Genomic DNA, 22,184 nt, shown 5'->3' on the forward strand with positions numbered 1-22,184 from the left:
ACAGTTGGAATCATGAATCTTTGTTTATGGATTTCAATTTATCGCCTTACTACGTCATGACACTGTTTTATCACTTTTGGTACAAACATTCTGTGAATGAGGTTGTGATAAAAACAAAACTATCATAGAACACAGTCTTAAGCTTTTTCAAAAGATTACGTAATATCTGCTGTTATCTTGAAGCGCTTGATACCGAAAAAATAGGAAAAAACAGAAAAGTTGAAATGGATGAAACACTGATTCACAAAAGAAAAAATGGGGTGGGAAGAGTTAAAGAACAGCAGTGGCTGTGGGGAGCAGTTGAAAGAAAAGTGGAAGGAAAGCCGCAAAAATTAAAACTTGAATTTGTACCAGATAGAACAGAAGAAACATTGTTATATTTCATTTAGAAAAACATTGATATATCTTCGGAAATTTACAGTGACAAATGGTCTGCTTATAGTGGAATAAAGCGATGTGGATATACGCATTACAGTATTAATCATTCAGAGCATTTTTCTGATCCAGCTGACAAAACAATTCATTCACAAACTATAGAAAGCATGTGGTCGCATTTAAAACATCTTCTCCCAATCAGAGGAAGAACCTATGAGAAAACAAAAGAATATACCTACGAATTTCAGTACAGATTTAATAATAAAGGAACAGTTCACAGTTTTCTCGATGATATTTCTAAAATAAAAAAAGGGACTTTGATAATTACATGGAGTCTTATAATAAATGTGAAATTAAAACGAAAACGGCATTAACAAAAGAAAAAAAGTTCAAATTATCATCATACATTCTGAGAAAAGAAGAAAAGAAGAAAAAAGATGAAGATGCAACATTATTGGATGAAAACGAGCTTGATGCTTTCTTTAAGGAGAAGAAAAAATTACAAAAAATAGGATCCAAAGTGATTACTGAAAAGGGGAAAAGAAGATTAATCGACGAATCTGATGATGAACGCAATGATGCTAAAGATGACATATCAAACGACGATAATCATTCCAATTTATTCGATGATAAAGAAGATGAAGAAAAGGAGAGAAATGATAAGGAAAATGAAAATACACAAAACAAAAAACAAGAAAAAAATGATGAATCAGGCTAAAGCAGTGCCGTCATTCCAAAGCTTCAAAATACTGAGGAAAACAGCGAAATGGATGAAAATGATGAACAAAAAACAGATGACTGTTATGAGGATCTTCTTGAATTTGATGTGAATGATTAAAAACCACGGAAAAGAAAAATAAAAAGAAAAAGGTCAAGCAATGGAAGATTTTGCAAAAAAGATGAAAACCAACTTGCATCAAATTTAGAAAAAGAAACAGAAAGTTTTTGCGAAAAAAAAGAAAATAAAATTAGTGAGATAAAGAAAAAAGAAAAGAAAAAGTTGTTTTCAATAATGAATCAAAAAACTTTGAGAAGTCAAACAAATGCATTAAACAAAGGAACGCAACAATTCCCAATTTCACTATAACAGGCAAAGGTGTATTTATAGCACATTCCCAATCCTTGGATATTCTTTAAAACATTGTGATAAATATAAAGTATATTTAATAACAAAACATTTGTATGGACTGGAATTTTGATATTCATTTTGATCCTTGAGAAAAAACAATTTTTAAAAATCACCCATAAATCTGAGTAATTTTACAAATTTTTGATAAAAATTGATAATTTTAAAATATCAAGCAGCTGAGAGGTCATTTATTATTATATACTCTTATTTTATTTATGATTTTTCAAAAAATAAAACATTTTAAAAATAAATTATAAAATTTTAATATTTTGATCAACCCCACAATTATATTTTTAATAACCAAAAAATTAGAATTTGCTTTCTTTCATCAAGAATTGAACCTTCGTTTGCGAACATATAACAAATCATATATATGAATACAGTTTTAAAGTGTGTGATGAATAATTATCTATATATCATTCAAATCTTTATGTATTTTGATTATGATTTTTAATATGAAAATTTTTGTGCAGTTTGAGGATGTTTATGTTACACAATGATGATCATGAATAAAGAAGCTTTGTTGATGCCATGAAAGTATGAATTTCATATTAATTAACTTATTTATAGAATATTTTTTACGAATTGCGTCATTTATTTATTTATTTTTTACTGAATCAATGCAGTATGTTAATTACAAGAAGATATTTATAGAAGCAACAACTACTGCACAAATATGAAAGATGGAATGCGTTTTGCAGCAAAGGAAAGAGGGTTTCTTGATTTTTCATTTGTGGGGATGAAATTCAATACAAACACAGCAAAAGTCGGAAACGATATTTTCATCGAATGTTATAACATCGAATGATAGATCAATATGTGCAGAGTAAGTGTTCTTTGAGTTTATCATGAAAATATTTTCATCTAATTTAATTTATATTTGATGTTAAAATATCAAAGCATTTTGTTCAATACACATCGAGAACTTCATCCGGTGGAAGTTACGTATTGCAAGGAGGCAGTTTGATTGGGCCATCATTTGTCAAATCACCATTCGTGATAGCTTTCTCTGTTTTTATATGAGAGCAACAACTTTTCAATTATTATGAACACAAGAAGTGGTGAAGGAGGTGCTGCGAAAGTGACATTAAAAATGACGAAGTTTTGGTTATAAAATCAACAAATGCATCATCCTGCACACTTTCATTTAGCAATGGAAAAGGAGGATTCTTGTGTTTGGATTGTCAAAATTGTTTGTATCAAAAGCCATTTCTTTTGGAAGGTGTTTCGTTTGCAAACAACAATGCAGCCATTGGAAAGAATGTGTTCATTTTGGGAAAGGATTTCAACAGTTCTGTGACAAATGACTCATTCAAGTTTGATTATTCATCAATGAAAGGCGATAATAATTTGTTTGTTGGAAGTGATAGTCATTATTTAAACAAAGACTTGTTCATGTTTTTGATTCCATTCAGCTCATTTGAGATATTTATTTCATCGAGTGGATTTGATGTTGCACGTTGAGGAAGTGAAGAAGAGCCATGCTTCACAATATGGAAAGGGATGGAAAACATGGTAAAGAAGGAGTTTGTAAAGATGAGTATTGGTGTTGTGATGATTGTCGACTGTGAGTTTGTAACTGAAATGAGCAAGGAAGGAATTGGATCTTTTGTGTCTGATGTGTGGGTTTGGAGCATGAAAGGCGGAGAGATGCAGATGGATCGTGTGACAAAAAGAGGGATTGAGTTTTGTGGAGGAGGGATATTAAGTGTGGAGGGAGGTAGATCGGAGCTGGAGATTATCACAGCAAAGGATGTGAAGAAAGATGGAGAAGGTGTGATTGTTGGGGAGAAGTGGTCAGAGATGGAAATGAGTGAGATTACGATAAAACGATGAGAGATGAGAATGGGGAGCGGGGTTGTTGCAAAACGAGGAAAGAGATTCAGAGTGTGATACGATTAAATGTTCTCAGGGTGCGGATTTAAGGAAGGGAATGGGAGGGAGATGAAGTGTGAGGTGGCAGAAGGCGTGGTGGTTGTTGAGAGCAGCACATTTGAAGGATTCTCGGCAAGAAAGAATGAAGAAAAAGGAGGAGAGATTTTCATAAATGCTGTTGGAGAGAGCTGTTAAAATTGCTTTGAAGTCTAGGGGTGTGTTAATGAAAGGAGCAGGGCAAGTGAAGGGAAAGACGTGTATGTGGTGTGTGAGGATTCATAAGCAATAATTTTTCCGAAACGGTTTGAGATAGAGCTTGTGGGCAAGGATGGGAAGGACAAAGTGGAGCTGTGAGGGAGGGACAATGGAAGATTTGCAAGGGAGAGTGTTGGTTTGCTTCTGTTTCTGATGAAGTTCAGCGGAGATGATGTGCATGTGTCGGAAGGGAGTGGGATGGATGTTCTGGGGTTTGGGAAAGAGGAGATTGCATGTGAGACGCTTTGGTGTGGGATTGGGCATCCGAAGGAAGAGAGTGGGCAAGAAGAGCAGAAGGTTGTGGTGAGCGACAGATGTGTGGTGAGTGACTGTTTTGTGTTTGAGCGAAGAACAATGATATGTAGGCCTGATACAGAAAAAGCAAAGCAGGCGAAGATGCATGTTGAATCGGAGCTGAAGAGTGATGGATGTGAAGCTGTAACGTGAAGAAGTGAGTGCCTGAGTGTGAGGATGTTTGTGATAAGTCTTCTGCAGGTGTTTGGAACTGGGCAAAGCATGGTTCTGGGAACAGAAGGCGGGGTGGTGAATGTTTCGAATGTGGGGTTTTAGTGGAGAGAGAGCGGGGTTGTTGGATACAGGATTGTGAGCACGTTGACGGGGATGCTGAATGTGCAGAACTGCTCTGTCAGGGAAGCAACGTTTGAGAATGCGCCATTTGCTGTGCATTCATGTGTGGTTGTGGAGAGCTTGGAGGCGGATGGAGTTACAAGTGAGGGGAGCAGATCAGAGGGAGTGATGGAGATTGAGCTGAGTAGAGAAGAGAAGGCTATGTTGAGAATTGCAAGTGCTTAAGGATGATGTTGATCTGTGAATGAAAAAAGAGTGTATGTATATGTGTGTGGAAGTTTGAGAAATTAAAACAGTTTCAGGAGAGGAACATCAAAGAACAATGTTTAAAGGAGAACCGACTTGAGTTCACATTTGTGAAATGAACAGTGGATGAAAGTTGTGTAATAACAATCTGGGTTATTTGAGGAAGGGTGTGGAGATGGAGAGTGAAGTGGAAACCGGTGAAAAGGAACTTGAAAAGAAAAAAGGAGAGTGAAGCTTGTGAAGTGTTACGATGAGGCGAAACTTAATACAATTAATAGTGAGATGATATTTTTGTGAAGCACTTGAATAACAAACTCTTTAATTAAGAAACAACAATTTTTTGTCGATTATGAAATAAATGTGATTTTGTAAGAAGAAACAATCTGTTTTGATATTTCAAAATCGAAATTCAAAGATAATCAATGAATGTCATTTCATTAACGCAATTCCTACGCTTGAGAATAACCTTTTCATTTATATCGATTATGTTCATGAAAAGCAAAGGAATTTCTTTTTTATCTTGTATTGTTATGTTGTGTCATTGTCAAAAAGTGAAGTGAAATGGTGTTGTGATAAATTTATCTACAAACTAATAGGAGATTGCTCGGTTCCAATATTTGTTGATTTAATAAAACTTCGAAGTATTTTTCGATTATGAATTGCATTTGTTTTATCTTTTTTTTTTTTCTTCATTTCTTCAATCTTTCTCTCCTTTTTTTCACAAAACTTTATGGTTTCAAACTCCATCGTTTTCAACTGTTGGCTATCGTTATTTTTCAGAAATCTTCCGTCACATGATCTATATCTTATCTTTTTCTTCTTTCTTGCAGTATTGCAATCTGAGTCTGATGAGTATATATCATCTCCAGTTTCAACTTTTGTTTCTGTTTCTTTCTCTTCTTTCTCTTCTTTCTCTTCTTTCTCTTCTTTTTCTTCTTTTTCTTCTTTCTTTTCTTCTTCTTCTTCCTCTTCTTTATCTTCAATTTTTCTTCTTTTGAAATTTTCTGTTTCATTTGTTTCAATCAATTTCTTTGATAATCTTTTTTTCTTTAACATTTCATCAAGTTCATTTTCATCAACCATTTCATAATTTCTTCTTTTTTTCATTTCCTCTTTTTTCAAATAATAAGAAGACAATTTGAATTTTCTTTCTTTATTCAAAACACTTATCATATTTGCAGCACTTTCGTCATTGGCACGTAAAAAAACATCCAAACTTCTCTTATCAATCTTTGATAATTATTTCATGAAAGTTGTTGGAGTCAGTCTATTGTTATATCGATACTGAAACTCATAGTCATATTCCTTTGTCTTTAAATATGTTCTCCCTCGTTTTGGAATATGATTTTTCAGATGAGACCATATGCTTTCAATTGCTTGTGTGAAAACAGTTGGATTTTCCGGTTTGACAAAATTAAGAGTTTGATTTACGCTGTCTATTGTGAAACCATTTTCACTGATGCAATTATATGCTGACCATTTATCAGACATGATCGTTGCTGATCTTTCAATGTTTTTTTTAACGAAATATAAAATCGTGTCTGCTTTTCTATCAGGAAGAAATTCAACAATCAGTTTTTGAGGCTTTCCTTTTTCCTTTCTTTCAATAACACCCCATAACCACTGCTGTTCTTTGCATCTCCCAACACCGTTCTTTCTTTTGTGTATTAAAGTTTCATCTATTTCCACTATTCGATCTTTTCCGATTTTTTCCATTTCGAATGTTTCAAAATAACAGCATATTCTTCTCATCTTTTCATTAAATTTCACAACAGTTTTGTTTGTAATATTCAGCTCTAAAGTGACTTCCTTTATTGAATGCTTGTACCAAAAATGATATAATAGAGATGCAATTTTCAAAGGTGATAAGTGAAATTCCATGAATATTGAATCATAACACCAACTGAAAATTCTTCCACATTTTGAACATCTGTATGCATAGTAATCAATTTCTTTTTTGTACAGCTTCAGCTCCATCTTTCTGTCGCATTTCCAACATTTCCTATATTGTCTGATCAATCAGTATTTAGATAGCAATTCAACTGCAAGATGGTTTTTGTTGTTCGATCGAATAGTAAACTCACTGAAAGTTAATTCTTTTTCCAATAATTCGTTCTCACTCATGTATTTGATTAAATAGTTCTGCAAATGATCAAAAATTTAAAATTTTGGATATTTATAATGGAAAATTTTCAAAAAAAAACATGCATTTGGAATTTGATTTTTCACTTCTTTTTGACATAAAAAGCAAATATTTTTTTTTAAATAATTTGCATAATTTTTTTCATGGTCTCATTACGAAAAAACAAAAATAAATAATAAAAAATAAACATGATCACAGCATTGTCTTTTTTTATAAGAACAATGAGCGCACAATTACAAAAGGTTAATCATGTGTTATTATTTTGTTCATTAATAAAAAAGTTTGGATTTGTTTTCCATTTTGTTTAATTTCAATTGTTTGCTCATCACTGCACTCATTTTTTTCCAAACATATAAAAACACATTAGAATCATATTTTCTTTTGTTTCATATTATCATTCTGGTCTTTCTCCTAAAGAATTGTTTGGAAAGAATATTTTCTTCTCAACATTTTTCCATCCGCACTCCACACATATGATAATACTCGAGTTATGCATTCTTCCTTTAAGTCTCTGTTTTAACTGTTATCGCGAATCATCATGAAAAGAATTGTGCCCGATGGAATGCTCTTGAATCATACCCGATTCACATCCATCATCATATCCCTAACTTCCACATTCGGTGTGTGCTCTCCACAACTTTCTTAACTCCACAACCGCACTCTCTCCATTTTGAATCTTATCTCCCGCCACCTCTGCCTCATACTCCCCAAACGGAATATTCAGTGTCAGACACTCCCACAGCATCATCCCAATCGAGAATGAAACAGATTCTTTTGTTGCTCCCATCTTCTTGTTCATCAGCAACTCTGGAGCCTTCCACCTCAAACACTCTTTTCTGTTGTATTCATCATCATCAAATGCTGAAGAAGGAAGGGAGTCCTCTTCATCATCATCACTGGCAGATGTCACAACAGTCGATGAAGAGATGGACGATGAATCGGAATCATCAGAAGAGAAGTCTGAATGCATAACAATGCAGATGACCATATGTTCCGAGAACAGAACAATGTGCGGACTCAGATTGGAAAGAGAAGAAAGTGGATTTTCCATTTCATCAAATGAATGAAGTGCTCCATTCGCCACCCAAAACAGAATCTGTGCAGCTGTCATCTCTCTTTCTTTCAAAGAGCCAATCGCCATCTCCTTTTTCTCATTCCTTCCATGAAGCAGCATGAACATCGAATCCCTCAGATCCACAATCAGCTTCTCATGAGGCGATGAACAGGCCATTGGATCCACCAGATTCGACATCGACGAAGTGGTGGGGCACGTATCCTCTCCTCGAACAAATGTTGAATCTGAATCAGTTGTTGAAGTGGATGAGATGGATGGTGACGGTGTTCGCTTTCTTGTATCTTCTTCCTTCTCATCAGCTTTCTCCAGTGCCCATTCTGGAATCTTGTCAGAATCTCTCCCCAAAATATATTCTGTGGAGCCATTTTCACTCAACAAATACTCTTCTGACTCAGAATACTGCATCTCCTTTCCATTCATTCTCTTTTTGATCCTCTCCTCATTCTTCTTTTCTGCTTCCCTCTCTGCTCTCCTCCACTGATCTTCAGGAGACATTTCCATCGTTATCATTTCAAATGCCTTCGGGTCCTTCTTTACTGTGTCATTTACAATCTCTCTCAGATCTTTGTTCTCTTTCTTTGCTTTTCTCCATCGAATGGTCACAATAATTGTGTAGTTCTGATGAATTGTAATAAATCAAATCAGATCTGTATCATTTGTGCTATTGCACAAATCCCTTCCATTTATTGCATCACTGCGATTGTAATTGTTTTCTAGAAAATCAAACTGAAATTGTTTTTCATTGATCTGTGATGCGATGTTGAAGCATTCGATGAAAATATCATTCCCGACTCTTGCAGTGTTTGCACTGAATTTCATCCCCACAAATGAAAAATCAAGAAACCCTCTTTCCTTTGCTGCAAAACGCATTCCATCTTTCATATTTGTGCAGTAGTTGTTGCTTCTATAAATATCTTCTTGTAATTAACATACTGCATTGATTCAGTAAAAAATAAATAAATAAATGACGCAATTCGTAAAAAATATTCTATAAATAAGTTAATTAATATGAAATTCATACTTTCATGGCATCAACAAAGCTTCTTTATTCATGATCATCATTGTGTAACATAAACATCCTCAAACTGCACAAAAATTTTCATATTAAAAATCATAATCAAAATACATAAAGATTTGAATGATATATAGATAATTATTCATCACACACTTTAAAACTGTATTCATATATATGATTTGTTATATGTTCGCAAACGAAGGTTCAATTCTTGATGAAAGAAAGCAAATTCTAATTTTTTGGTTATTAAAAATATAATTGTGGGGTTGATCAAAATATTAAAATTTTATAATTTATTTTTAAAATGTTTTATTTTTTGAAAAATCATAAATAAAATAAGAGTATATAATAATAAATGACCTCTCAGCTGCTTGATATTTTAAAATTATCAATTTTTATCAAAAATTTGTAAAATTACTCAGATTTATGGGTGATTTTTAAAAATTGTTTTTTCTCAAGGATCAAAATGAATATCAAAATTCCAGTCCATACAAATGTTTTGTTATTAAATATACTTTATATTTATCACAATGTTTTAAAGAATATCCAAGGATTGGGAATGTGCTATAAATACACCTTTGCCTGTTATAGTGAAATTGGGAATTGTTGCGTTCCTTTGTTTAATGCATTTGTTTGACTTCTCAAAGTTTTTTGATTCATTATTGAAAACAACTTTTTCTTTTCTTTTTTCTTTATCTCACTAATTTTATTTTCTTTTTTTTCGCAAAAACTTTCTGTTTCTTTTTCTAAATTTGATGCAAGTTGGTTTTCATCTTTTTTGCAAAATCTTCCATTGCTTGACCTTTTTCTTTTTATTTTTCTTTTCCGTGGTTTTTAATCATTCACATCAAATTCAAGAAGATCCTCATAACAGTCATCTGTTTTTTGTTCATCATTTTCATCCATTTCGCTGTTTTCCTCAGTATTTTGAAGCTTTGGAATGACGGCACTGCTTTAGCCTGATTCATCATTTTTTTCTTGTTTTTTGTTTTGTGTATTTTCATTTTCCTTATCATTTCTCTCCTTTTCTTCATCTTCTTTATCATCGAATAAATTGGAATGATTATCGTCGTTTGATATGTCATCTTTAGCATCATTGCGTTCATCATCAGATTCGTCGATTAATCTTCTTTTCCCCTTTTCAGTAATCACTTTGGATCCTATTTTTTGTAATTTTTTCTTCTCCTTAAAGAAAGCATCAAGCTCGTTTTCATCCAATAATGTTGCATCTTCATCTTTTTTCTTCTTTTCTTCTTTTCTCAGAATGTATGATGATAATTTGAACTTTTTTTCTTTTGTTAATGCCGTTTTCGTTTTAATTTCACATTTATTATAAGACTCCATGTAATTATCAAAGTCCCTTTTTTTTATTTTAGAAATATCATCGAGAAAACTGTGAACTGTTCCTTTATTATTAAATCTGTACTGAAATTCGTAGGTATATTCTTTTGTTTTCTCATAGGTTCTTCCTCTGATTGGGAGAAGATGTTTTAAATGCGACCACATGCTTTCTATAGTTTGTGAATGAATTGTTTTGTCAGCTGGATCAGAAAAATGCTCTGAATGATTAATACTGTAATGCGTATATCCACATCGCTTTATTCCACTATAAGCAGACCATTTGTCACTGTAAATTTCCGAAGATATATCAATGTTTTTCTAAATGAAATATAACAATGTTTCTTCTGTTCTATCTGGTACAAATTCAAGTTTTAATTTTTGCGGCTTTCCTTCCACTTTTCTTTCAACTGCTCCCCACAGCCACTGCTGTTCTTTAACTCTTCCCACCCCATTTTTTCTTTTGTGAATCAGTGTTTCATCCATTTCAACTTTTCTGTTTTTTCCTATTTTTTCGGTATCAAGCGCTTCAAGATAACAGCAGATATTACGTAATCTTTTGAAAAAGCTTAAGACTGTGTTCTATGATAGTTTTGTTTTTATCACAACCTCATTCACAGAATGTTTGTACCAAAAGTGATAAAACAGTGTCATGACGTAGTAAGGCGATAAATTGAAATCCATAAACAAAGATTCATGATTCCAACTGTAAAGTTTTCCACACGACGAACATTTAAAAGTGTAATAGTCGCATTCGGGTTTTTTCATTGTCAGATTCATCTCTTTTTCGCATTTCCAGCATTTGAATGACTTTTTAATGCATCCCATCGATGACAAAATATCTAGAGCTAATTTGTTATTTCCATTTGACATAATAAGAAATTCACAAAAAGTTAATTTTTGAATATCTTCTTTGTTATATTGAGTCTCCATGTGACAGAATTTGTATAAAATATTTTTCAATTTAAATTTTGATAATCAAGTTATGGGAATATTTTTTGTTACAAATATCAAAACTGCTTTGAAAATATTAATTTTTCATTGAAAACATTTATCTTCTATTAATTATTTTCTCAATATAATAATTAAAAAAATTTATATGTCTTCAAAATAATACAATACTAGATGAGAAATCATTTAAATTATCAAATAAAGTTATTGTATTGCGATAAACAATTAGAAAAAATGTTAATTGTAATTTCTGCAAAGTGAAAAAGTCTCAGTAAATAATTTTAAACGTTTATGACTTTCATCTATATATTTTCTTCACTCATTGTTATTCCACCTTCTGGTGAATTAGAGATTGCTGTGTATTTCATCAAAACAGAACTCTTCACAACATCCACAACAGATCCATCCCATTTGTACATCTCTTCCTTTATCCTCATTTACATGCTTTCCTTCTTTTTCATCTCCTTCCTCTCCATCAAACACATACGATCCAATCAGCACATCCACGCACTAACATATCCTTATCATCCTTCCTCTCTTGATTGTGCTCCGGCATTTCACAAAGGAACAGTTCAGCACACACAACCCCCTATCAGCTCCATCCATCTTCATCACGCTTCCTTCATTAGCCACTGACATATTCTCAAACTTCATTTCCTTCATCTCTGCCTTCGCTTTTCCCCCAACTCTCACAACTTCTCCCTCACACTCGATATTCAATATTCGTGTCTCAGCAATTGACACACAAGATTCTCCACAGAATGACAGAAGTTGCACAGCTGAATGAATTCCACTGAACAACGTTTCGCTCATCTTCATCTCTCCTCTCTCCACATGAAGAATCATGCTCTTCATCACAAGATCCATTGCTGACGAGCTGAAAAAGCAATCTGAAATCTCCAATCTCCCATCCTTCTCTTTCAAAGCACTCTCCTCAACCCCTTCAAATGCCTCTCCAAACACAAACAAACACTTCTCCATCACACTCTCATTCACAAACACAATCACAGCCCCTTCATTTCCCATCTCTTGAATTGTTGCATTGTAATGGACTGTCGCCTTCATCTTCTTCATTGACTTCACACTCAAATCTCCAATCACACATTCTCCTCCAATGTCCCCTTCTCCATCAATAAAAATCACATTCATGATCCCCTTTTGAATGTGAGGCACTCCGTGGCTGATGCTTTTGCATGGATTCGTCTGCTCTCCACACTGTCTGATATCCCTCCCATTCGCTTCCACAAACACCTGCTGGCCATAATAGAATGTGATCAGCGGGATCAGATCAATATCTCTTTTCTCTTCGTCGCTTCCACAAATCGAGTTGTTCGACTTCAGAGCATCCTGGCTGAAGTCCAGCGAGAACAGCTTCTCATTGATCTGCTTTTCAATCCACTTGCACCGGATGAACACATCCTTCCCCACAAATGCATCATTCATTGTGAATCTGGTGCTCTCAATCATTATCCCCAAAGGCGGTGTATCCTCTGTTCCTTCTTGTGTTTCACCCAGGCCAGATGCATCAATCATCAGCCCTCCTCCTCTCCCCTTCACTGTGGAACAAATGCACATCCCAAACGAACAGCCACTCACTTTCAGCTCACTTCCTCCACTCCTCAAACTCACTTTCATCCATCCTCCCTCTTCGCTCTTCTCGCTCAGACACTTTGTCGTCACACACTTTTCCACACAGCACTTCATTCCACCATCAAATGAGTCACCATTCAGAATTGCAGCTCTGCTATCATTGCATGTGATGCTTGTGAATGATGAGCTGTTGATGCTCAGCAACATCACTCCATCTCCATTCTCTTTGCCTCTCAGCATCGTTGCTCCTTTCAATAAGCTTGCTAATGAGAGAGCAGATTCACTGAGCGAAATCAGACTCCTTCCCGAAATGCTTGTGTTGGTGATTGACAGATTCATCACGTCTGCCACTTTCACATCTGAAGACAATTCCACAAAACCTTGTGAAAAATGGAATTCTTTCAGAGCACAATCTTCAATTGTCACACTCCCTCCATCCACTTTCACCAAGCAGAAACACGTTTCTTTTAAAGGATCCTCACAAGCAAATGAACAGCTTTTCACAGAAAGGGCACCATTCATTGATGATGATTTGAGGAATGCCAGATAGTGGACAAGCACATTTGGGAGAGAAAATGAAACATTCACAAATGAGAGGATCACTTCTGAAGCAACCATTGCCTCTCTATTTTCTCCTTCTTCTTTGCCTTCGTTTCTTCCTCCCTCACTCACTTTCAGAACTGTTCCTTCTTTCTCTCCCTCAATTGATACAACTGAAGTTTTTGAAGATGATGATAACAAAAATGATATTGCTTTTTGAACAGAACCTGATCCCACAATCTTGATGTGTGATTCCCCTTCTCCAAGTGGTTCGTATCTCAGTAAGACAAGATGATCAATCGACGAACATGGTGCTTCTGAATATCCACACCCACTGAAGTCTCCTCCTTTCTCTTTCGAAGCAAACCCATTTCCGCTCCAATTACCCCACAAATACACAACCAATGGAATCACATACCCCTCCTCTCCTGTCGTCTTCCTCTCCCATCCACACAACTCATCCAATAAATCCAACTCCTCATCATTCATTTCCCATTTCAGGTGCTCCTTGTTCACAATTTCTCTCAGATTCCATCCTGACGCAAACATATTCTTCCCTTTCCAGGCATTGCATCCCTCAAATTCCATCCCTTCCATCACAAATGTTCCCATCTCATCTGCCAGCTTCACAAATATCCCTCCTCCAATTCCTCTTCCTCTCTCTTCCTTATCCTCTGATGGCACTTCACACCCTGAATATTTCACATTTTTCATTTCCAAGTTCCCCACATTCCCCACTGATATCATCATCCCTCCTCCTTTCATCCCATTTCCACCTGAGCATCTTGATGAGAAATTGCTTTCTTCAATATTCACATTTCCTCCTTCCTTCATCTCCACATTCAAACATCCTCCTCCACTCCCACTTCCTCCAGTCATTTCCACTCCACTCACTCTGCTGTTCAAAATCTCCATTTGAGCTCCATTTGTCAGCGTTATTGGAGATTTCCCATTCATTGTCACTGACCCTTCGATCACAAATCCATTCATAATTAATTCTCCTCCTGCCATATCAATGATGCTGTATCCTATCTTTCCATCAGTCATTGCCCCACTCTCAAATAAGACTGAACAGTTCGTCACACTGAGAGTTGACGTTGAGTGAATGAATGCACTTCTTCTTGAATTCATCTGTCCTTTCACAACAAATGAAAGTCTCTTCATTGTCAGAAGACCCGAACATCCAACAAGCCAATCTTGTGTGTGAGACCCTCCATCATTCTCTTCCACACTTCCTCCAATTGCATCCACAAATACACAATCAAATCCATTGTTCACTCCTGCTTCTGAATGGAATGAACATTCACTTATCACCAAATCTCCTCCTTTGTTTGAAACAATTTCTTTGGCTGAGTTCTCAAATCCCGAGGCAAGTTGAAGTTGGATGTTGGTTAATTCAAGATGATCATCATTCACCATGAAATATTCCGGTTGGCTTCCAATTGATTTTTCAAAATTCAATATTGCCTTCACATTCTCTTCTCCCATCTTCGAATCCTTTTTGATTAAATAATTGGACACATTGAATGAATCTCTTATAATGGTTGATCCTTCAATCTGAATTGTCTTCATTCCACTTTCCTTTTCCATGTTTTCCATCCATTTCTACATCGTTTGGCATGGTTCTTCCTCGCTTCTACATATTACAACATCAAATTCACTGTTAGAGTTAAATAAATCAAATTCAAACAATTCCTTTTTTAATGGTAAAAAAAACCAAACTTTTATTTAGTACATGTTTTTATTTCTCAATATTGAGCTATTTTGTGTAAGTAATGTTTAATTTTGCAACATTGATTTATTTAAGCATGCTATGATCGAGCCTAATACAAAAAAATATTAATATTCCAAAAAACAAGAAAAAATTCGTATGAAAATAGCTAAACAAATATTTATTTGATGAAAAAAACTATATAAAACCTTTTGCGTTCCATTGCTACCAATTTTGAAATTTTAGTCTTTCAGCTTAACAACATGGAAGTGAAAATGCATGCGTTTGTGTCACTGATAATAAAAGCTGTTTTCAATATAAAACAAGTACGCATATAATAATATACTTATATTAACATATAAAAGTGAACGAATTACATACTTTTAGGTTCTATTTAAACCAAAACAACATATTCAACATTTTATATAATAAATAATTTACTTGTGGGTTAGATCAAAGATATTTAATTAAATTTTTTATTTATGATTTATATTTTTTGTGATAAAATTAACAAATAAAATAAGTGTATATAATAATGTAAACACTTTTGATTCGTAAAAATCACATTTTCTTTTAAATTTGAATATTTTTCAATGAAATTCATGTTTTTATGGGTCATTTTTCAAAAATCATTTTTTTCAACAAGAAAAATTTTTTTCGAAAAATCGGTCCATAAAAAGTTTTTAAATAATTATTATCTATTAATTTGTTATAATTTGAGGGTTTAAAAAGGCAAATTGCAAAATGAACGCGTTTGAACCTATGCCGATTTCCCATTCGCATTTATCTTCTTCAAACCTTATTGCTCCTATTATATTGATGCACTGGTCAAAACTTTGTAAAAATGGTGTCTAACAGCATTTAAACAGCAGTCTGTGTAAAAATCAAATTTAATTGCTCGCATGCAACTTGTCCCTCAGTCCCTGATTAGATGCTACAATTACAATATTCAAACTTTTTGGAACTTGCTTTCAAAGTCAAGGACAATTTAGTTATCTTTGCTGAGTGGAGACAATGCCTCATCCGACGCCAAGCATCCATTTTCTCACTTTTCTCTTCTCTTCTCTCTCCTCCAAAATAGCCTCTCCCAAATAAACGTGATGCTCATCATCCCGCAGAGCTGTATTATCCCTTCCACCACCGGCTTCCCCACAATACACTCGTGTTCTGAACACAGATTCACCACAGCCTCCACCACCGTCATCATCACCAGATAGTCCCGCCAGCTCCCATAAGCACTCTCATCAACCAGCCTCAAAAACCTCAAATGCAGCGATTTCACATCCAGAATCTGCTCTTCCTATTTTCTCCAAATCAATTGTGGTGCCCTTTTCCTTTTACTCCTCATTCATTACTACACATTTCATTGATATTTGCTCCTGTTTCACATCTTTCCCCCTCCATCTGAATTTCAGTCTGAAGTGATGCCCAAATACAAATTTCCTTCTTCTTCTTCTGATTTCCTGTTCTCCTGTCGAATGCCATCTGCTGGAGAAGAATTGCTCACTTCAGGTTCCACTGAATACTTTTTGCCTGCGCTCGCCTCAGTCTCTGTCCTCGCATTCACAAACCTCAACCGACTCATTCCAAGCGCCTCCACGACCAGCGGCGTCGGCATAGGTGTAAATTGTACCACTTTCAGTTTACATTTTTTCAAGATTTGAATATTATGGCGTTAATTTATCCAATTTAACTAAGCGATTCAAGGAGGGAAATTTCGAAATTCGACAAAAAATTTTCTCTCTGAAATTCAAAAATTTCGACACCCATAATATTTTTATTTTGATCATATTTTATTGAAATTTCTTTTTCTTGCTTTGCAAAGATCAAATAAATTTGTCGATTCAATGGAGCAAGAAGAAATATAGCGTTTAATGTTTGTCATGGTAAATTTTCGTAAATATTATTTTTTATATAGCTTATTTTTATCGATTTGATAATTTAATTATATACTAGTATTAGCTAAATAATAAGTTTTCACTTTCAAGATAAAATAGATAACAACTTATATGAAAGGAATTATCATGATTGATTTAAAAAATATTTGTAATAATAAGATTTTTATATGTGTTTAATAATTATTGATATATATTCTATTATTGGCAATGTATTCGTTGGAACTGGGATGAATTTCTGTTTATGAAAGGATGAAGGAAAAGCTAGATTGGGCAGATGTATTTGTTGAGTGAGGTTAAGGAGCAGTTGGCATTTGGAAAGGTGAGAAAAGAAGATAGAGATGGAGAACATTGGGATGGTGTGGAGCTTGTTGCAACAAGAGAGGGAAGATGAAGGAATGGGAGCATTTGATTGATATTATGCAATGATTTGGATGTTGCGGGATGTCTTCGAAAATTCACAAAAAAAGTCATGATTTTTTGTGGATAACCTTTTAATTCTATATTATATATTTTTTTATAATCCACATTGTTGTTTTCTTTTTCATTCCATCTTCTTTTTCGTTCGTTGCTGTTTGCGGTTTGTTATTGTTTGATCAAATTTTTATCTCTGTTTTTTACTGAGTTTTCACAAAAAGCTCAATTATAACGATTCATCCATGTTTTATTTTAACTTTGCAAAGCTACTAACGTTGCCCAATACAATTATTAAAGACATTAGTGCGAATTAGTGAAAACTTGCACAAATAAAAAACAATTAATTCAATTATTCACCTTTTTCAAAGTTTTATTAATTAAAGATAAAAAAATTGCAATAAAGAAATTAGGAATTCAAATGATTCGGAAAAAAAATTTCAAAGCTGGTTCTGAAAATTGCTTCTGCCTGGATCAGGAATTATGTACCACTCTATCTGCAGTGTGTGATTCGATATTTGTGGTGCAGAGTTCGAATTTATTTTTTTTTCCCCTTTAATAGCAATTATTAGAAACTGTGGTGGAGATGGTACAAATAGCAAATCCAAGATTGGATTCTCTCCTTCAGATCTGGGATTTACCGTTATTTCAACCGGCAAAAATATTTCGATTCCAACAGACATCCAAACACATTTGTCGACAAACATACTATTGCGTTGTCGATGAAGAAGAAAGAGAATTCATCCCAATCACACTTGCATTTCTTCCTTTCCCCATAATTGAAATCTTCTTTTCCCCAACACGAATCGTTGTTCCTTCGCTCACATGCCTCCCAACCAGTCTTGTGATTGCCGAGCCCGGCTGTTTAATGCTCGAACTCACCGCATGCCCCACGGTCTTGCACGGTGCTGACTCACTCATCCCACACAGGTTGTTTGCATCATTCCCACTCACTCCAACATACCGATCCTTCATCCCTTCCTTCAACCAGCCCTTCTTTTCTGTATATTGACAATTATAATAACGGCACACTCTCGTATCATTGCTGTTCGTTGTGTACGATTCATAGAACGGGCTAGCCGATGAAAAGAAATTGTAATTATCTTCAAAATACACATCACGGACATATAGAGTGGAATTTATGCAACTTCAATCGTAGAAGAAGAGAAAATAACATTAATTGAAGTCAATTGAAGCTGTTTGTTGGTCTGAATAAAAATATAATATTCCGCCATATGATACAGCTGAACATGAAATGAACTGGAGGCTCCTCATTTTGAATTTTTCAGTAACAGTTACACAATACGTCCCTCCACCATTATAATTTGTGAGCGTATGCGAAGTGAATGAGCACTCAAACACGCACGCACTCTCCCCTCCTTCAATTTCTGTTCCAATGCATCCTGTTCCTGAAACCTGAAAATTATCAAGATCAAGCCCTCATCCATATCCATTTGCTTTGCAATTCTGGAATTCACATCCGCTGATTTGAACACATAATGAAATCGCATAAACACACATTCCTCCACCAAATTGATTTTGAGCAATACAAGAATTATAAAAGTTGTTTCTGATGTCCACAGATTTGATTGTATGTGCCATGATGGCTCCTCCATCCCAACTTGCGTAACAGTCATTGAATGCACAATGCGAAACGAACATTTCTCCAGACTTAAGATTATGCATATAAATCGCACCGCCATTCGAACCGCTGTCAGAACCGTCTTGAACATTTCCAGTAGCCTTTGAACCACTCCATTCACACCAAGTGAACGTATTCGCTATATTTTCTGTCATGCTTTGTCTCTCTGGGCGTTTCTTATTGTCTTCAGTTCCTTCACATACAACATTCCTTGTCCGACAACACCCAACAAACGAGGAATTTGAGGTGGTCAAAGAGGTCAAGGGGTTGCTGAGTGAAGGAACAATCCCTCCATCATAAACCTCACAAACAGAAGTGAATGAGCAACTGCTCATAAAACATGTGGTTTGGGTTGACATAGTGGCTGAAGACGAGCACAGATCAGGTGCTGTTGAGATGTTGAAAAATGTCAGTTGAGAAAGGGATATAAGATGGATGGAAGGTGAAGCGAAATATTGGCAAAAAGATGAGAAATAAAATTCATTCACAGAAGTTCTTCCTTTCCCTTCACTTATTTGCCACATGATCCTTTGTGCTATATCGTAAAATATCCCATTGAGCTTGAATTCACCTTTTTCTGCCTCTTCTGCTGCTGCTTCCAAAAAGATTTTTGTAAATAAAAAATTCCACAAAAATTCCTTTTCCCATTCTCTTCAGTTTTTTCCATTTCGCTCATCTGCCAAACACTCTTCAGTTGCCCATTTCTCCCAATTTCTTCCAGGAATGCTCATAAAAAAAGGCAGTGCTTCCACATCCCATGTTTCATGCTCCCCCGGCACTTCTGACAACACCTGATCGTATCACGCATCAATCAAATCAAAAATTAAAAAATACAAATAAAAATAAAAAATGGAACATGAAGAAAATGAACAAACAAGAATGAAATACCTCCACAATTCTTCATTTCCCTTCACTCCCCTCATCCCCTGTTTGCCTCTCTCCAAATACCTCTCGATCCAACATCATTCACTTCAAGCACCACACCACACCACGCCTTCGCCTTTCAAATCTAATTCCGAATAAAGTAAAATAAAATGTTGTTTTCACCCGCTCTTCCATTGCCCATTCTACTTCACTCTCAGCATTCTTCTCTCCATCTTCCTCCATCCAGCCCTCAATCCAAATTAATGCAGTTGGATTCCGATCTTCATTTTGTCGCAAACCTTTTTTGTGCAGTTGAATTTAAAAGGGATAAAAAACAGCATCAAAAAAAAGTTAATAAGCAATAAAAAATAATTAGCATACGCAGCATATGTTTTCTTCCGTTTTTGCTTCGATGGAGTTATTGAATCATAACACTTTATTTTTTTAAAAAAGGTGGCATTGCGTATTTATTGAATTTATCGAAATAAGCTATATAAAAAATAATATTTACGAAAATTTACCATGACAAACATTAAACGCTATATTTCTTCTTGCTCCATTGAATCGACAAATTTATTTGATCTTTGCAAAGCAAGAAAAAGAAATTTCAATAAAATATGATCAAAATAAAAATATTATGGGTGTCGAAATTTTTGAATTTCAGAGAGAAAATTTTTTGTCGAATTTCGAAATTTCCCTCCTTGAATCGCTTAGTTAAATTGGATAAATTAACGCCATAATATTCAAATCTTGAAAAAATGTAAACTGAAAGTGGTACAATTTACACCTATGCCGCGGCGCCATCGCTTCTTCCAGCTTCCCCTGGTTCTCTTTGATTCTCTCCACAAACTATTTGTGCGCTGTCGGATGCCTGCCTTTCTCCTCATTCCCATCACCTCCCTCTTTTCTTCCCCTTTCTCCTTCCTCTACTTCTTCTCGCTCCTCCAGCACAGCCAGTGCAATCGCTGCAGGCGATAAAACCACATCCTACATCTTCAGCCCCACAGCATCCAACCCATTATCCACAATCTCCCCCACTTCACACACAGCAACCCCTCGCCCCATCACTTCCTCGTCCAGCTTCACCACCACACGCCTCGACTGTTGCGATCGCCATATTTGCAGCAACGGGTCAAACAGATCGTAGATCGACGGGAACGCATTCTCATCTGCCGCTGCAAAGATCCGCTTGCTTCCCGACTTCGTGCCCACGTACGCTGCAAGCAAAGGAAGCTGCACCACCAGTGGAACCGAAAGCATCACCGAAAGTGCCACATCGTACGCACACACAACACCACCCATATGGAATCCCCCACAGAGTCACAACATGTCCCCACATTGTCTTTTGCTCTCTCAATAACAACAAATTGTGATTTGCAAACACTTCAGCTGCTTTTTATGCAACAATCTTCAACCACCTCTTGACATTGTCCATGGCTGATGCTGAAGTGAATAAAGCCGCCACCTCCGAGGAATCCGAAAGGCCAATCATAGGTGTCGATGATGAAGATGAAGATGAATTATCTTCTCCTGACGACTTCTTCTCTAATCTGTTGCGTTGCACAAACAGCGATGAAGCATACGAAGAACTCAAAAAGTGATGAGTGAAGAGATATCTGTTGTTCTTCTCCATATTTCAAGAAGCTTTTTGAGATGAGCTATTATTTCGAAAACCGGCTCAGCATCAACAAAAAGCTAATTGTCAGTCCAAAATTTGAAACAGAAATTTCAAACTTATCCAATGATAGGCAGTTTGTGCTGCTGGAACAATAGATGAAGAATAAACACAGGCAAAGAAAGCGGAAATAGATCAGAAGGTGCTTTTTTAAATGTTTCGAACAGACTGAAGAGCGAAAAGCCGAAGGGCATCTGAATCTCAGAAAGTAGAAAAGTTGAATGGAAAAGTGATGGAAACTGTGTGTTTGCGGAAGAATATCTAGGAAACTAACTTCTGAAACTTTTCAAATGTGCCAAAAATGGTGAAAAAGCGGAAGAAGACATAGAAAAAAGGATGATGATGATGATGATGATGATGACGACGACGACGACGAAGACGACGACGAAGAAGAAGAAGAAGAAGAAGAAGAAGAAGAAGAAAAAGAAGAAGAAGAAAAAGGCAGACAATTTATTGAAGAATTGAAAATTTCCGTTTTATTCGAATCGAAGATCTGGGGTAATTTATAAACCCGAACATTTTCATAAACCCGGTTATTTTTTTTGTTCGTTGAAACAGAATGAATACAACATAAAAATACAAAAAGCAAACTTTTATATGTTTATTTTACTATTTAATGAAAGAACTAAAATTTTTTTGTTTCAATTTTTGTTTTTGACGAAGATCAAAGGAATTTTGAATTAATTTTTGATCATTTGTTTTGCTCATTTTTAACCAACTCTCATTTTTTATTTGTTTTTAATTACAAGGTCATAAAACATACATAATGAAGTTTTTTCATTCGAAATGTTTTATGTTTTTATCTATTTTTTCTATTGTTTTTCTCATTTCATCATTTTTGACAAAAATCATGAAAAACTGAA

The 22,184-nt window shown here is 35.1% G+C and overlaps 7 protein-coding genes across 7 annotated transcripts; 2 read left to right on the top strand and 5 right to left on the bottom strand.

Annotated features, from left to right (window-relative positions):
* Nucleotides 1–3,016: 3,016 nt before the first annotated feature.
* On the top strand, nucleotides 3,017–3,574 carry MONOS_9279 (uncharacterized protein; the record flags this gene model as incomplete). Its single annotated transcript, XM_067879762.1, has 2 exons — nucleotides 3,017–3,278; nucleotides 3,417–3,574. 2 exons carry the CDS (start codon nucleotides 3,017–3,019, stop codon nucleotides 3,572–3,574), a joined length of 420 nt encoding a protein of 139 aa, XP_067727891.1.
* Nucleotides 3,575–3,787: 213 nt separating this feature from the next.
* MONOS_9280 (uncharacterized protein) lies at nucleotides 3,788–4,081 on the top strand (the record flags this gene model as incomplete). The annotated part of the gene is made up of 1 exon (XM_067879764.1): nucleotides 3,788–4,081. The coding sequence occupies one exon, from the start codon at nucleotides 3,788–3,790 to the stop codon at nucleotides 4,079–4,081; it is 294 nt and encodes a 97-aa protein (XP_067727892.1).
* A 3,134-nt stretch (nucleotides 4,082–7,215) lies between these two features.
* Nucleotides 7,216–7,599, bottom strand: MONOS_9281 (uncharacterized protein; the record flags this gene model as incomplete). The annotated part of the gene is made up of 1 exon (XM_067879765.1): nucleotides 7,216–7,599. The coding sequence occupies one exon, from the start codon at nucleotides 7,597–7,599 to the stop codon at nucleotides 7,216–7,218; it is 384 nt and encodes a 127-aa protein (XP_067727893.1).
* Nucleotides 7,600–11,500: 3,901 nt separating this feature from the next.
* On the bottom strand, nucleotides 11,501–14,608 carry MONOS_17547 (uncharacterized protein; the record flags this gene model as incomplete). The annotated part of the gene is made up of 1 exon (XM_067870477.1): nucleotides 11,501–14,608. The coding sequence occupies one exon, from the start codon at nucleotides 14,606–14,608 to the stop codon at nucleotides 11,501–11,503; it is 3,108 nt and encodes a 1,035-aa protein (XP_067727894.1).
* Nucleotides 14,609–16,242: 1,634 nt separating this feature from the next.
* Nucleotides 16,243–16,449, bottom strand: MONOS_1666 (uncharacterized protein; the record flags this gene model as incomplete). The annotated part of the gene is made up of 1 exon (XM_067869549.1): nucleotides 16,243–16,449. One exon carries the CDS (start codon nucleotides 16,447–16,449, stop codon nucleotides 16,243–16,245), a length of 207 nt encoding a protein of 68 aa, XP_067727895.1.
* Nucleotides 16,450–17,848: 1,399 nt separating this feature from the next.
* MONOS_1667 (uncharacterized protein) lies at nucleotides 17,849–19,889 on the bottom strand (the record flags this gene model as incomplete). The annotated part of the gene is made up of 4 exons (XM_067869558.1): nucleotides 17,849–18,215; nucleotides 18,660–19,377; nucleotides 19,468–19,573; nucleotides 19,767–19,889. The coding sequence occupies 4 exons, from the start codon at nucleotides 19,887–19,889 to the stop codon at nucleotides 17,849–17,851; spliced, it is 1,314 nt and encodes a 437-aa protein (XP_067727896.1).
* A 744-nt stretch (nucleotides 19,890–20,633) lies between these two features.
* On the bottom strand, nucleotides 20,634–20,948 carry MONOS_1668 (uncharacterized protein; the record flags this gene model as incomplete). Its single annotated transcript, XM_067869566.1, has 1 exon — nucleotides 20,634–20,948. One exon carries the CDS (start codon nucleotides 20,946–20,948, stop codon nucleotides 20,634–20,636), a length of 315 nt encoding a protein of 104 aa, XP_067727897.1.
* Nucleotides 20,949–22,184: the final 1,236 nt, after the last annotated feature.

This window comes from Monocercomonoides exilis (assembly GCF_001643675.1).
Source record: "Monocercomonoides exilis strain PA203 chromosome Unknown scaffold21-1407046, whole genome shotgun sequence".
NCBI classification, from domain to species: Eukaryota; Preaxostyla; order Oxymonadida; family Polymastigidae; genus Monocercomonoides; species Monocercomonoides exilis.